This window comes from Salvia hispanica, chromosome 1, assembly GCF_023119035.1.
Source record: "Salvia hispanica cultivar TCC Black 2014 chromosome 1, UniMelb_Shisp_WGS_1.0, whole genome shotgun sequence".
NCBI lineage: Eukaryota > Viridiplantae > Streptophyta > Magnoliopsida > Lamiales > Lamiaceae > Salvia > Salvia hispanica.
In genome coordinates, this window is record NC_062965.1 from 47739039 (window position 1) to 47753112 (window position 14074).

General features: G+C 36.5%; 2 protein-coding genes across 5 annotated transcripts; one reads left to right on the forward strand and one right to left on the reverse strand.

Moving 5' to 3' along the window:
• The first annotated feature begins 743 nt into the window (after nt 1–743).
• Nucleotides 744–4976, forward strand: LOC125200753 (serine/threonine-protein kinase D6PKL1-like). 4 transcript variants are annotated; one of them, XM_048098507.1, is made up of 3 exons: nt 744–1109; nt 1909–3218; nt 3896–4976. In XM_048098507.1, the coding sequence occupies exons 2-3, from the start codon at nt 1960–1962 to the stop codon at nt 4770–4772; spliced, it is 2136 nt and encodes a 711-aa protein (XP_047954464.1). In that variant the 5' UTR covers nt 744–1109; nt 1909–1959; the 3' UTR covers nt 4773–4976. The 4 variants fall into 4 exon arrangements, with proteins under 4 accessions (XP_047954464.1, XP_047954463.1, XP_047954462.1 ...); XM_048098506.1 differs by having other exon boundaries at nt 744–1068; XM_048098505.1 differs by having other exon boundaries at nt 744–1046.
• A 974-nt stretch (nt 4977–5950) lies between these two features.
• LOC125222875 (leucine carboxyl methyltransferase 1 homolog) lies at nt 5951–14015 on the reverse strand. Its single transcript, XM_048125727.1, has 13 exons — nt 13833–14015; nt 12781–12869; nt 12540–12676; nt 11556–11603; nt 11236–11317; nt 10351–10453; nt 10124–10244; nt 9913–9960; nt 9140–9223; nt 7796–7860; nt 6683–6734; nt 6403–6441; nt 5951–6310 (listed from the first exon to the last, which is right to left on the reverse strand). The coding sequence occupies exons 1-13, from the start codon at nt 13910–13912 to the stop codon at nt 6227–6229; spliced, it is 1032 nt and encodes a 343-aa protein (XP_047981684.1). The 5' UTR covers nt 13913–14015; the 3' UTR covers nt 5951–6226.
• Nucleotides 14016–14074: the final 59 nt, after the last annotated feature.

The window sequence follows — 14074 nt, forward strand, 5'->3', positions numbered from 1 at the left end:
TTATGTTCACTTTCTTTGAATTTAAGATTGTTTCGATAAAGGAAAAGATAGTTTTAAAATTATAGTTCAATTTTGATTCCTTACATTTATCTTAAAAATTTTTTTAGTCCTCTAGATTAAGTTTGTGATATTTTGGTCCTTAACATATTATTTTGATATATTTTGGTCCTAAATAAGGTCACAAACTTAATGTATGGAATCCAAAAAGAATTTTATGGAAAATGTACGGATCAAAATTGGACTTTAGTCCTAAATTATAATTAAGTTATTAAATTGATCAAATATTTTGACTATTAATTTTAACAGAAAATGATTATTTGGACCAAAATAATATGTTTGGAACCAAAATGTACCAAAACAAACCAAAACAATATATTAAGGACTAAAATGTCACAAACTTAATGTATATGACTAAAAAGAATTTTAGAGCAAATATAGGAGACCAAAATTAGACTTTAGTCTAATTTTAAATAAAGTGGATTTAGTCTCGAATTTAAAGATATATTCTCAAAATTAAATCCCAATTAAATAAAATACAACCAATTATTATAATGAAAATTCCAAGCTTGAATTAGTGAGCAATTGTGCAATTATTAATAACAATTACCCAAATCTAAATAAATGAATGTAATAAGAAATGTACACAATAGAAAGGGGTAACATGGTCATTTTGCACACCTCGAGCCACCATCGTCTTCCCTGATCAGCAGCAATCACAGTGAACACATGACTTAAAGCGCTCAAACCCCAAAAACAAGAACAAAATTAAATTAAAATAAAATAAAAAAAGCAAAAGCTATCGCTACCACCAATCACTCTTCCATGCTGCACAATTTTTCGCTCCTCTCACGAAAAGAAGCCAACCCATTTAGACAAATTCTCTTCTTTTTCTGCTGTTCCAATCTTTCAACAGAAAACAGCCTCTCTTCATTCCCATTTCTTTACTCCTTTTTCCCCCAATTCTCTCTGTCGCTCAACCTCACTGTTGCTGCCCCTTTCCCCCCTTGATCCAACTAGAAATAATTCCATTTGTCTATGCCGCAGAGGTAAATTCTTGCGTGTTTTTGGGTATTCACTTACCTCCCCTCCCAATTTCTGCTGCAAATAGTGTAATGCTTCTTTTGATTCTCTGCCGCCTCTACGGTTGCTATAATATCCTTTGAGCTGTGGCATCAACAAAATCGGCTCTTGTGCTTTTTATTTGAATCAATGTCAATTTTCGCTCTGATTTTTATGGTTTGTTGCGTGGAATCTAAGTAAAAGTAATTCGTCTTGTCGCCTTGCTTTTATCCTTTCTTCCCCTAATTCTAGGCCAAATAGATGCTTGGATATGTAAACGTATAACAGAACATTCTTAAGCGGCTTTTTCATTTTTTTTTATCTTTGTGTGTTAATGCGAAGAGAGATGGAGACATTTTGCTGATTTGAGGTGGGATTTTCAAGTTCGCATTTTTCCATGGATAATGTGATGGGTTGATGTTTTGGAGTGTTTGTCATTTCATGATGTGGGTATTTTGAGATTTTGTCTCATCAATCGTTGTTGTGAACCATTTGTTTATTTATTTTTGGGTTTCTTCAATGATTCGGTCTCTTTAAAATTTTTTTTAGTGTTTGCTTCTCTCAGAAATTTGAACTCTGTTTATTATTTTTGATTGTTGTGTTTTAGGAGTTACAGAACAGCAGTCTTTTTGAAAGTTATGTGCTTTATTGTGTGAATGCTGCAGGAATCTCTTGTTCTTCACTCTATTAGTTTCATGATTTTATTGAAGTTGTGGAAATGGAATGCCTTTCGCTTCAATTTATTGTTATCCAGAGTTTTGGGTTGGGTTGTTCCATTTATGTCAAGGTTTTGATTGAAGTATTAATGCATTGTGGTTATAATTCATGTTTCCTTTGTTTGAACTACAGTGAGCTGATCTAGTTGAGAGAGGTACCACTGATGATACATGGTGGTTTGATATGGAAAGGATACCTGAGTTGCATTCAGTTCCCAGGCTATTGCCTGTTGCTAACAAATCCCGGAGCACCCTCCCAACTTTATCGAAAGAAGAGATTCGGAAACCATCCAGATTGCGCGACCCTCAAGAGTTGGATTCCCATGTTCCTGCACAAGCATGGAAGGGGAAGAGCTTTCTACAGGAGGATGATGATGATGAGGAGCTGATGCCTGATGTTCTTTCCTTCACAGTCGGTGACGATTCATTTGAAGAACCTGGCTCGACATCGTTTCATGGAGTGAGTCATCCCCCAGAACCGGTGGATATGGACATGATGAGGCCCGTGTATATGCCAATCGGCAGAAACAAAAATGATGGAAAGTGTTTGGCTAAAAGCTTTTCTAAGAAAGGCCCTTATCTGGAAGATCTCTCACTCCGTGTACCACCTAGCATCAAACAGTGCCCGCCACTACTGTCGCCAGCTGAGAGCTTGGTTGAAGAGCATAACGACCTAGCAGCTATCTCGTCTCCATTTGCCGCTTCCCGTCCCTCACAAAACACTGAAGCGAGTCCTCTCCCAGAATCTGAGGAAAAGGAGTGCGTTTGGGATGCTTCATTACCTCCGAGCGGGAATGTGAGTCCACTTAGCAGCATCGACAGTGTTGGCGTTGCTAGGGCAATGAGCATTGCGAATAGCTGTGCCAGCACATATCGAAGTGATGGGATAGTGAGTGATGGCATGATCAGTGTCGACAGAAACTATGAGAGTACAAAAGGGAGCATCCCCGGGGATTCTCTTGAGAGTACGAAAACCAGCCTCAGCCGAGCTAGTGATAGCAGTGGCCTTAGTGATGACAGCAACTGGAGTAACATCACTGGCAGCGCGAACAAGCCTCATAAAGGAAATGATCCCCGGTGGAAGGCTATACTTCATGTTCGATCACGGGATGGCATCTTGGGCATGAATCATTTCAAGTTACTGAGACGACTTGGTTGTGGGGATATTGGGAGTGTGTATCTCTCCGAGCTGAGCTCAACTAGGTGTTTCTTTGCTATGAAGGTGATGGATAAGGCATCTCTTGCTAGCAGGAACAAGTTGAATAGGGCACAGACTGAAAGAGAGATATTGCAGCTGCTAGACCATCCATTCTTACCAACGCTGTACACTCATTTTGAGACCGACAGATTTTGTTGCTTGGTCATGGAGTATTGTCCTGGAGGAGACCTGCATACACTGAGGCAGCGACAACCAGGAAAACATTTTTCTGAATATGCTACTAGGTATGTTTACCTTCAATTCATTTCTCAACATAACACTTTTTGATGCTTTTGTTTCAATGGGAGACTTCATCTTTCCTGAGGTCTTATATATCCATGTGATTTTGAAGTCTACATATCATGATGTCTCAAACTGCAAAACCGCATCTGATATCTCAGTAGCACTTCATTGAGCTCTTTCCCTCATTAAAGCAACCTATTTCTTTAATGTTATCGTGAAGATCCTTCATGGCTATTTTGTGAGCTTTGGCTCATCACTACTTAACTAGTTTGAGAACATTCTTGTTACAGAATATACATAGATTTCTTGCTTGGAATATATAGTTATATACCTCAATTGAGATGAGTTGCAGATCCTAATGCTAACCTTAATGTACAAAAATGTAATTTCAGATTAAGATATGAAATATTATTTGGTTGTCTCTCTTTTTCTGCACATTGAATTATATGATATGCCTTCATGCTTCTCTTTCTAGTGCTCCTATTAACTTTAAGGTTGTGTTGACAAAATTAAATACGGTAATCATCACAAGATCATCCACACACAGTTATGATCTTTAATGTATAAATTGTTAATTGGAGCTTGTTATTATTTAGTCATCCTCTCTATTATCTGCATAATGATAGAAATCTTGTTTTCTTATTTTTCCTTTTCATAATTGTTTGTGCAATTGAATCAGGTTTTACGCGGCAGAAGTTCTATTGGCTTTAGAATACCTTCACATGCTGGGAGTCGTATACAGGGACATGAAACCAGAAAACGTCCTAGTTCGTGATGATGGCCACATTATGCTCTCGGATTTCGATCTCTCCCTTAGATGCGCTGTTTCCCCGACCCTAATCAGAAATTCTGCATTAAATTCAGATCGAGGATCTGGATTCTGTGTGCAGCCAGCATGCATTGAACCAACATCCGCCTGCATTCAACCAACATGCTTCCTTCCTCGACTCTTCCCTCAAAAAAGTAAGAAAAAATCCGGAAAGTCCAGAACAGAAGCTGGGATGCTATCCGGTGGCACCCTACCTGAGCTAGTTGCCGAACCTACCGCAGCACGGTCCATGTCATTCGTTGGCACCCACGAATACTTAGCTCCTGAAATAATCAAAGGCGAAGGTCATGGCAGTGCAGTGGATTGGTGGACCTTCGGCATCTTCTTATACGAACTACTCTATGGCAAAACCCCGTTCAAGGGGTCAGGAAACCGCGCAACACTCTTCAATGTAGTGGGACAGCAGCTGAAGTTTCCAGACTCGCCTGCAACGAGCTATGCCAGCCGGGACCTCATCCGCGGACTACTTGTTAAGGAGCCACAAAACCGGCTAGGGGTGAAAAGAGGGGCCACTGAGATTAAGCAGCATGCGTTCTTCGAAGGTGTTAACTGGGCTCTGATACGGTGCAGCACGCCACCAGAGGTGCCGAGGCCTGTTGAGGCGGCCGAGTTTCCTTCGAAGTTTGGGCAAGTGGACCTGGCTAGCAGCATGGGCAGTGGGAGCAAGAGAGTTGTAGGAAATGACATGAAATCTGGTGGTAAATTTCTGGATTTCGAGTTCTTTTAGCTTAGGGAGGGCATATATATGTGTTGTTTTATGTATTTTGTGAGTACTGTTAGTTGTAGTTGCTGTGATACTTGAGCTTTTGTTTTGATGCAATTCGACCATCTTTTTTACCACTAGAAATTGGATCAAGAATCTCAGCATGTAATGTAATACTACAATCATCTGTTACCTATTTAAATCCATTTTGGATTCTTTTTAGTACAACTCAAATTTATTTCTTCTTTACAGAAAGAAATCTGATTTATTGTGCCACAGGCCCACAAAAGTTGTCACTCGTTCCAAATTAATGTGATAAATTAGGGTTTAATTCTGGTTTATGATCATAATAAAATAAAGATTAAAGTTATGGGTTTACTCTTTTGTATATAAACACAAAAATAAGATGCTAAACCATTCACTAGAACTAGAATAGTTTCTCTGTCAAGCTTTTAGTTTAAAGTGAAGGATCTTATTGTATTGTTTCCAAAGACAAGTATATGTATATTGTATAAGGGTCATAATTATATTTTTATATTGCTACTTTTTAGGCTTAAGCAGTAATTTGGCTGGTAAACTAGAAGAAGTTATTCTTGACATTCTGAATTTCATATGGAGTATTAAATTGAACTATTAAATATTAATGTTTAAGAATGGGACTCCAACCCTTAATCTTCCAAAATTAATTCAACCATGGAGCCCAGGGAAAAGGGTCCTTTGATTCCTCTTGTTCTGTATTGTGACAGAAGACAAGATATGGTGGAAGTAAAAGGTTGAAGTTTCTATTCATACTTCTTCTTTTGGACCCCTTACAATTAAAATTACATCATCTGTCTCTCTGTTTGGAGTATAGATTTCAAAAATGCCAAGATAGTTGAACTATGATTGGTAGAGCAACTGTTGAAGTGTTGATGTTGAAACTATACTAGAAGAATGAAATGTTTGTTTGCTCTCTTGTTTTTAGCTAAACTGAGAAACTTGTGTTACATTTCTCCAATGTATTTTAGGAAATTTTTACCCTTCAAATTATTTGTCACACGTCTTTTATTTGTTGCATGATGCCTATATGAAATAGGAACATAAAAAATTCCTAATGGACTCCTAATCAGACAAGTCATCCTTATGCTTCCTCCCAAAATAAAATGTAAAAAGAAAATAATTGTTTTCTCAATAGTAAAAGAAGAAAAAAAGAAAACCCAAAGTGACATAGAACACATGTATAGGATTAAAAATAATGTAATTGAAGAAATACAATATAGGGGAGCAATCAACTATGCAAGAAACTCTTTTTCCACAGACGATTCTGGCTTGTGGATTGACACAATCTTGAGCTATATTGGGGAGGGATATTGCAGATTAGAAACAAATTAGAGGGATCCATACACATTGTAGAAAACTCTACTAGGAAGAAAGAAACTAGTTCTGACGACCTCTCATCTCGATTATCAGAGATGAAGATTAAAAAAAGTAGTGTATTTTCACATAGAGGGCGCGGTTGTGGATGCAGTGGGGGAACCTGTTGCATGCTCCTCGTCGGGGAAACCAAATTCTTTGAATATACCCTGCAAGAACCAAAACGATGCACCCACTGAGCATCATACACAACTTAAGGGGTCGAGGAATCATATCTCGGTGAAGAGGCATACAAACATACCATTGCATCATTGATTGCACAAGTCACACAATAATGCTCCTGCAATAAGCAATGAGGTATTATGAACAGGTATAAATATGTTCGGTATTAAAGACATTTGTGGAACGTGATCTTTGGGCATGTCAAAAACACACAGAAATCTAGTTCAGACTACTATTGTAATTATATAAAAAAATATCTAAAATAAGGAAGAGGCAAAACATTGCACCACTGTATTCAAAAGAAATCATTTCTGACATATGGTTATTTGACATAAGTAAAAAAGTGAAAAGATGCTTGCCTGCATCATGTACCACTCTTCAAACTCATCGAACAATTCCAACCGTTCAATCCTATTCCAGGAGATAAGAATTATTAAAAGAGACCATTGATGCATACAAGAAAGTTAAAAAGGGTAAACAGTTGCTTGAAAGTAAATCATGGATCTGCAAAAGTACTTGATCTTTTAAGATTTATAGAAGGCACTTTCTGATAATCGATACATTCATAATGAAAGGGGGGAAGGTTTAACTGAAACTTTTCAGCCAATTGACAGTCCTACTCCTAGTTCCAGGTGGGAGTGGAGAAGGGTGCTAAAGGTGGTGAGGCGTGAATATTTGTAACCAGGCCTCGAAAAAGGTGGATGCCCAGATTCATTTAACTCAAGAAACCTAAAGAAAGATGCCTCCTTATCTCCTACTACAACCCAAAAGAACATGTTTCTTTTTATGTTTTTATTAACTTGGCTCTTGCCACACTCAGGACACACCCATTCTCCTCCCAAAAGAACTCTAATTAGATTCCCTGAATGGAAGCTTTTTTTAATGCCGAAAATGGGAGAAACGGGTTTGGAAACGAGTCACTTCAAATAATGAGATGCGAATTAAAGATGCATCATAAGTGAGACGCGAAACTGAATCGCGTCAGAGTAATTCACGTCTCATATGTGGCGTGATACAGTTCACGTCTCACTTGCAAAGCATTTTCAATTTGCGTCTCATTAACTGAAGTGACGTGATTCCCCCATTTTCGGAAGTAAAAAAAGAGCTCCAATTTAGGGAAGCTAATTTGTGCATGTAACCCAAATGAGAAATTCATCGTGATGATGAGGGTGGCAGGTCTAGGTCTGAGGTATGAACGGATGTCAAATTTGCTTTAGGACATAACTTCACTGCGATACACGCATGATCCAGGCAAGGTGATTATTGAATTAATAAAAAAAAGAGCTTGTAAGCTGTAAAAAGTTGAAAAGCCTAATAGACCTAGACTTAATAAAATTACATTATAGCAACAAACAAAGGTATAATTGCCTCAAAGAAGTAAGAAACAGTTAATATAGCATTAAGATATTCGTAATAGGACTCAGCAGTTTTCTAGCAATCACAGTTCTATCAATAGATTAGGCAACATATACCTGCTTCTTTCCTGGGCATCAATAAATGTGCTGTAAACTTTCAGCATATCCCAAGCAACAGCTCTCTATGAGACCCCAACCAATAGATGGATAAGATATAAGAAAACAGAAAAAATCTAAATTGTACAAAGAAGAAAACGGAAAGTATCTAAATTGTACAAGAAGAAAACAGAAAGGATCATGTATTTCATAAAAATTGGGGGATAAAAATGATTTCTTCATCTTAACAAAAAAAAAAACAGAAAAAATAAGAGTAAGCTGTGATATGTTCGCTAAATAAATCCTCATAATTATAAAGAAATGACATTCGAAGTCTAAGCAAGTTCATGGAGATACACATACAAGAGCCATGTCTATCCAATAGAGTTTATGCATTATATGACTTAATTTAACCAGAGGCAAAATTATATACTAATGCTGCCATAAGCAAGCAATCATGAGTAACACTTCTGTAAAATACTTTTCAGTAATAAAACCACAACCAATTTATATACTACAAGATATGTCCCAGGCAATATCTCCATGATTAAGAAGAAGTCAAATATCTACAAGTCCACCCTGAAAAAATATAACTTGGCAGTGGTTCATTCTTTCATCATAGAGCAGCAGAAAAACAAATGTATTTCTTAGAAGATTTGCACCCACCTTCCCTCTATGGCTAACTAAATAATAGAGATTCACAAAACCAAGTTACAGTTACTTTTTCTGATATTCCATATCCAGTTTCTTGGCAGCTTGTGTTGTTGCTACAACTGTGGTATCCATTATTTCAGTCTCCAACAATTATTCCAATGATTACAAAGAGGGAGTAAGTAGAACAAAATAGATTGGGATCGTGACCAAGAAACACTAGTTTTTCTTGGTGGGGCAGAAATAATATGTTCTCAGCTTTATATTAAAATTCTGAAAGCACACGCCTTTCTGACATGTTGAGGCTTAAATTAAATCCCATCTATCTAAAATCTAAATAAGGCAGATAAAATGATACTGTAGCAAGGCAATACTCATTTTCATCTCGTTCAGATAGATTTTCAACCTAAGACATTCCAAAAATTGCATCCAAGCCAGTCAAAGCTACAATAATTTGTGCTTTTCATAACTAAGATACTCCAGATCACTGAGATAACAAATTAAGCTATGATTTCTTTAACTTTCCGTTTAACAACGTAAGACTGTTAAATCAGATAGGATGAGGTCCAAATATGATTCAAATTGGTTTTCGTAACTTTTATGTAAATACTTCAGAGTTTGTGCCTTCATCTGCATAGCAGGAGAGGCAATTTCTTGACATCATATTATATATAACTTGGGACCCAGACAGGTTGTGCCATAAAGAGATCATACCTGCCATCCTTGATCAAGAAAAAGTTTTTCCTTCGCCTGCAATGTCGGTGTATCATGAAGGCTTAATAATCCGCATCCTCGACTCTGAGATGAAAAAATATCTCAATTAAATGCCACGTTGTTCACAATATCTTGAGGCAGGACGTCTCAATTTACTTTCATCTAAAATAAATGAGTCCCCATGAACATGACATTGTTAAATTCAATGAAACAGAGATAAGTCGGGGATAGAGACTTCACAAAAAGGAAAGAAAAAGTATTAGCACAATTTACAATTAAAATGGATAACAATATGCTACCATGAACATAGGTGCACAAAAGGAGTACCCCATGCAATAGTATATCTAAGAAACAATGTGCAAGGAGACCAGTCTGACCACAGAATCTTATAAATCATTACTGAAATATGAACATTTTTGGTCTCAACTCATAAGCATTATGGATCTCCCGAAAATGCAAAAAATAAAAAAATAATAATAATGAAAAAACTATAGGCAATACTTTGATTCGACATCTTCAATAGTTCAATTGAAGGATAGTAAAAAACTATTGACTAAACTGTGAGACTTGTAGGAACCTGATGCTTGAAATGAAAACTATTTGATGTCAAATTACAACTAATTACTGGCTGCAAAATCTCATACTAATTTGAAGCAGAATATTGGCCAAAACTGACGGTTCAGAGCAGCCACTTAAGCCAAATAAATACAAAGAACAAAAATTGGCTCCACCTATACAAGGGTGATTAATATTACAAGATAATGAAACACTACCTCCAGGTTCATTATCATCTGTTGCCCAAAAGCATCATTAGGATGAATCTGTTGGAATGTGAAACATTTTGTCATGCCATTGTTGACCAAATAACCAAAGACAGGAGAATATGATAAAATAAGAGGACAAGGTAGAGCAAGTTTAATATATTAAAACTAATAAAATACAGCAACATATAAGATTTAAAAAGAATGAAAAATCTCCCCCAACCTGCTCATACAAGAAAAATGCCGCAGTAGAAAAAGTTCTAGACGCCCAACTAACAACAGAACGGCTTGATTCTGGATCCAAGTATATTAGAACGCATTCTGCAATTATAAAAGTTGGCAAACTGAAAATAGCATTAGAACTAAACAGCTGAATTTTCAAATTTTTTATGTGGTTCATGGGGAGTGTGTGCAGTAAATGAAAATAATTGTCAAAGTATATATGCATACCTAGGGTCCATATCAGCCAAAGAAATCATATCGTCAAGTTGTTGTATATCACGCAAGTCAACAGGGAGGAGTTTGTAGTGATCTCCAGACACTTCCCCTTTCTCTGAACAAATTCAGGATTGAATTTTATTTTTAAAAAAGCATAACCACACACAATCTTCTATATCAGTACCAAAATGACACATCACATTAAAGAAAGATATAAAACAAACAAGTGTCATATTTAGTCGTAAACTCACATAACCTAAACTGACACAAAATCATAAATAAGCTATCATGTACCCTAATAGTTAGAAGTTTGAACAATAGAGATTCACTCAAAAGAGGCCCTTTTAGCCAAGCCTCAGATGTTATAATTATGAAATAAGATAATCAAACTTTAACTATTCACACAGTTCATCTCGCAAATACAAGTCAACTCTAGGAGGCTTCCATAATATGTATTTACATTCTTAAGAAATTACAATAACGTTTTGTGGCTCCTAAACAAATAAAAGGTAACAAAAACCAGAAAATATGTTATTTGTTTACAATAAAGTTTCAAAAATCCTTAAGGAGGTAGTACCTATTGCCCCAACATCTACCAACACTATACTGGAGAACGAGCTTTTAAAGCAGAACTATATTCTAAGCAAAGCCAGAAGGTACTCCACACCAAACATAGAAAAATGACAAGGGGAGAAATGAAAGCATTTTGTTCACTAGAGTCTCATGATTTGTAGTAACATATATAATGCTTGCTCGTTTTCTTGTACAGGTTCCATAACAAACTATCGCTAAATCTTTTTGACTCGTTAGGGGACAAAAGCAGGGCTGGATTATCAGTTGTTTCTTGAAAAGATCTGAAATTTCTTAAGGTCAAAGTATTGCATAATATCCCAATACCTTGAGAGATCAATGCAGCTTCACCAACTTTGCCTCTCAGCTCAGATGAGTTTTCAATGATAGCAGCTTTCTTACTTGTCACCTAATAAATGCAGCACCATGATATGAGAACAGAGAGCTGCCAGATAAACTAAACGTCAAGAGTTTAAGAGATGGATTTCATTTCTATTACAAGAAATAAAGCATCAAGGGTAGTAATACAATTCAACTCTGAAGCATAGTGGCAGCGTCTCCTATTCTTCCAGAGATATGTTCGCTTATGTTCTACTTAAAAAGAACATAATGGGAGAGGAAGAGAGGGGAGAACATGAAATCTCTACCTCTTTGAAATCTAATTCCACGTATAAATGAGGCGCATTCCCTTCATCCTGTAAGCAAACAGAAATGGTTCAATGGAAAAATCATGGCAACTAATTGCATCTGAGATATAATAAAGAGTTGTTTATAGCTGACTTTTTAGCATATTTTATTTTATAGCTTCAACTTTGATTTGATCTTGAGTATAGTCTGGGCTTTGAGAAAATTTCAATTATACCCTAGTTAATAAAACTTGACGCCGGCATATGACTGGGATGATTATCCACCTAAAAACAGTGTCATTCATGTTCACATCATCAACATAAAAACTGCAACAATGTAAAATACGGTATCATTTTCTTCACCTTGAATCAAAATGAGGATCGGTTCTTCTCCATGAAAAATGAACAAAAGCGATTAGGAATGCAAAAACCAAAAAACCCAACTCCCACCCTGTAATGTCTGAATCATCATACTAGAATACCAACGAGACGATGACTCTTTTATTTGATGAAATGGACACGAACGACATAGTTCTCTATAGAGGTGAAAATTTAAAAATTCACCTCATTTTACTTATCAGTTATCACCCCAGTCACAATTTCGGTGCCAGTCTGACAGATAATTTTATCGAGCTACAATTGAAAACTTTCTCAAAGTTCAGACTATACAAAAAATAAATCAAAGTTAAGACTATAAACTGAAAAAGGCTGAAAGTTCAGGCTATAAACTATAATTAAACCCATAAATTATTAGCAATTACAAACAGATGAAGTGCAGCTACTAAAGCATCAGAAGGTGTATCAAGAAAGACAGCTAAGACTAAATGATAGATGTGATTCATGTGAACAGTATAACTAACTGATAGATGTGATTCATGTGAAAAGTATAACTAACTGATATATGTGATTCATGAGAAAAGTATAAGTGGTGATATACTAGTTGAAGGATCCTTCCAGTAATTAGTAACAAGAAATAAATAATATCTCACATGAAAACTCAAGCACCTGCAACTGAAAATATGTAGTATCAAAGCCAGCCCCAAGTGACAATATTTGCTTCTTGCCTTTCTCTTCCCCATTTATCTTGCAGTCAAGAAATTTATAGAGAAGCTTCCGGAGAGCTGAATAACGAGCAAAGTACCCTAAAACATAATTTGCAAACAAAATCATGAAAACTGAAATGCAACAGACCTTGAAGTAATAAGTTTGAAAAATTAGGAAGCTTTAGGTGAAATCCAAACCATACCACGATTTATAATAGGGGATCTCCTGATGGGCCTTCTAACAAACAAATGAATGTAGTCATCTGTCATGTATCCCTTTTTAACGCAAGACCTTGTTACAGAAATCAGATAGCATTAGCAGCGTAGGGCAAGGTAGAGCTACGGCCTACCGGTATACTCAATGCAGTGGGTCTTTATAGAAATGAAGTTTCGAAAACCATATCTGAAATCTGAAATGGGGCTAAAGGAGCACTCATAATATCATGACACCATGGATGGCTTACTTTTTCAATTTGAACATTAAAGGAGGGATGTGTGTATTGTGTAGTATAAGTTAACCAACTTATAAGGGGAGAAAGAGACAATGGTACAATTTAATTCAGATGGGCACTCCTACTACCTAGGAGAAGTTCCACGAGTACCGGAGATAAGCACCAGTAAATTGTTGTGAAAGACTATGCCAAACAAGTGAGGAATGATGCACTTAAGGAAAAACGAGAAGGAATAGTACACTACAATTCAGCTTTATGCTCCTACTACCTAGGAGAAGTTTGGAGAAAACAAACCATAAGAACCAGTAATGTTACATACTACATGACTAATTGGAATTAACCCTCCATATTCACGACCCCCTCTCCCCCCTCGAATTCTTAACCTGAACCGGCTACATAGTAACAAGGCCACAAGAAGAGTGACCGAATTACACCGGTCAACATCTCCCTCGTCTTGATTGTTAACAATTGGCCCCACCTTTAACCAAACTAGTTCAAATCAAAAGCTAAATTGCTTCAGTTTTACCATGACAAGTTAAGTGTATTTGAGGGAGAAAAATTGAGGTAATGGCAATCATCATTTGCCCTTGGAAATGATAAAAAAATACTAATACGCATCAAACTTGACCAATCCAACCAAAAATGAGTGGAAATAACAAACTACGGAGTAGTACAAATTTAATCGCCTTCCATATCGTTTAATACGCAGTTCCCCCGCAAAAGTCGCGTGCAAACGGATAAAACTTTGCATCTCGTAAAAAATGGAAAGAGAAGGCAACATAAGAGGAAAGAGAGGAGCTTACAGCTTGCTAGCGGAGGCGTCGTCATTGGTGGCTTGAACCGCCTTTCTATTGCTCCGCCAATCCGCCGCCGGTTTCGCCATGAAATCAAATATCAGAGGAAAGAGGAGAATGAAGATTGAGAGGAAGAAATTATAAAATGAGGTTTAAATTGGTTCAAATTTATACTCCATATATATTCAAAGTTAAAATTTGGGGCTTTTAAATTCGTAAATTTAAAATATGTAAATATTTTTATTTAATAA

Excerpts from the sequence above, each read along its gene's own strand:
- LOC125200753 (XM_048098507.1), top strand. The coding sequence starts at position 1,960 with ATGGAAAGGATACCTGAGTTGCATTCAGTTCCCAGGCTATTGCCTGTT. Across the intron at positions 3,219-3,895 it reads TTTTCTGAATATGCTACTAG|GTTTTACGCGGCAGAAGTTC; the intron begins GTATGTTTACCT and ends CAATTGAATCAG.
- LOC125222875 (XM_048125727.1), bottom strand. The coding sequence starts at position 13,912 with ATGGCGAAACCGGCGGCGGATTGGCGGAGCAATAGAAAGGCGGTTCAA. Across the intron at positions 12,677-12,780 it reads ATCCCCTATTATAAATCGTG|GGTACTTTGCTCGTTATTCA; the intron begins GTATGGTTTGGA and ends ATTATGTTTTAG. Across the intron at positions 6,735-7,795 it reads GATGCCCAGGAAAGAAGCAG|GATTGAACGGTTGGAATTGT; the intron begins GTATATGTTGCC and ends CTCCTGGAATAG.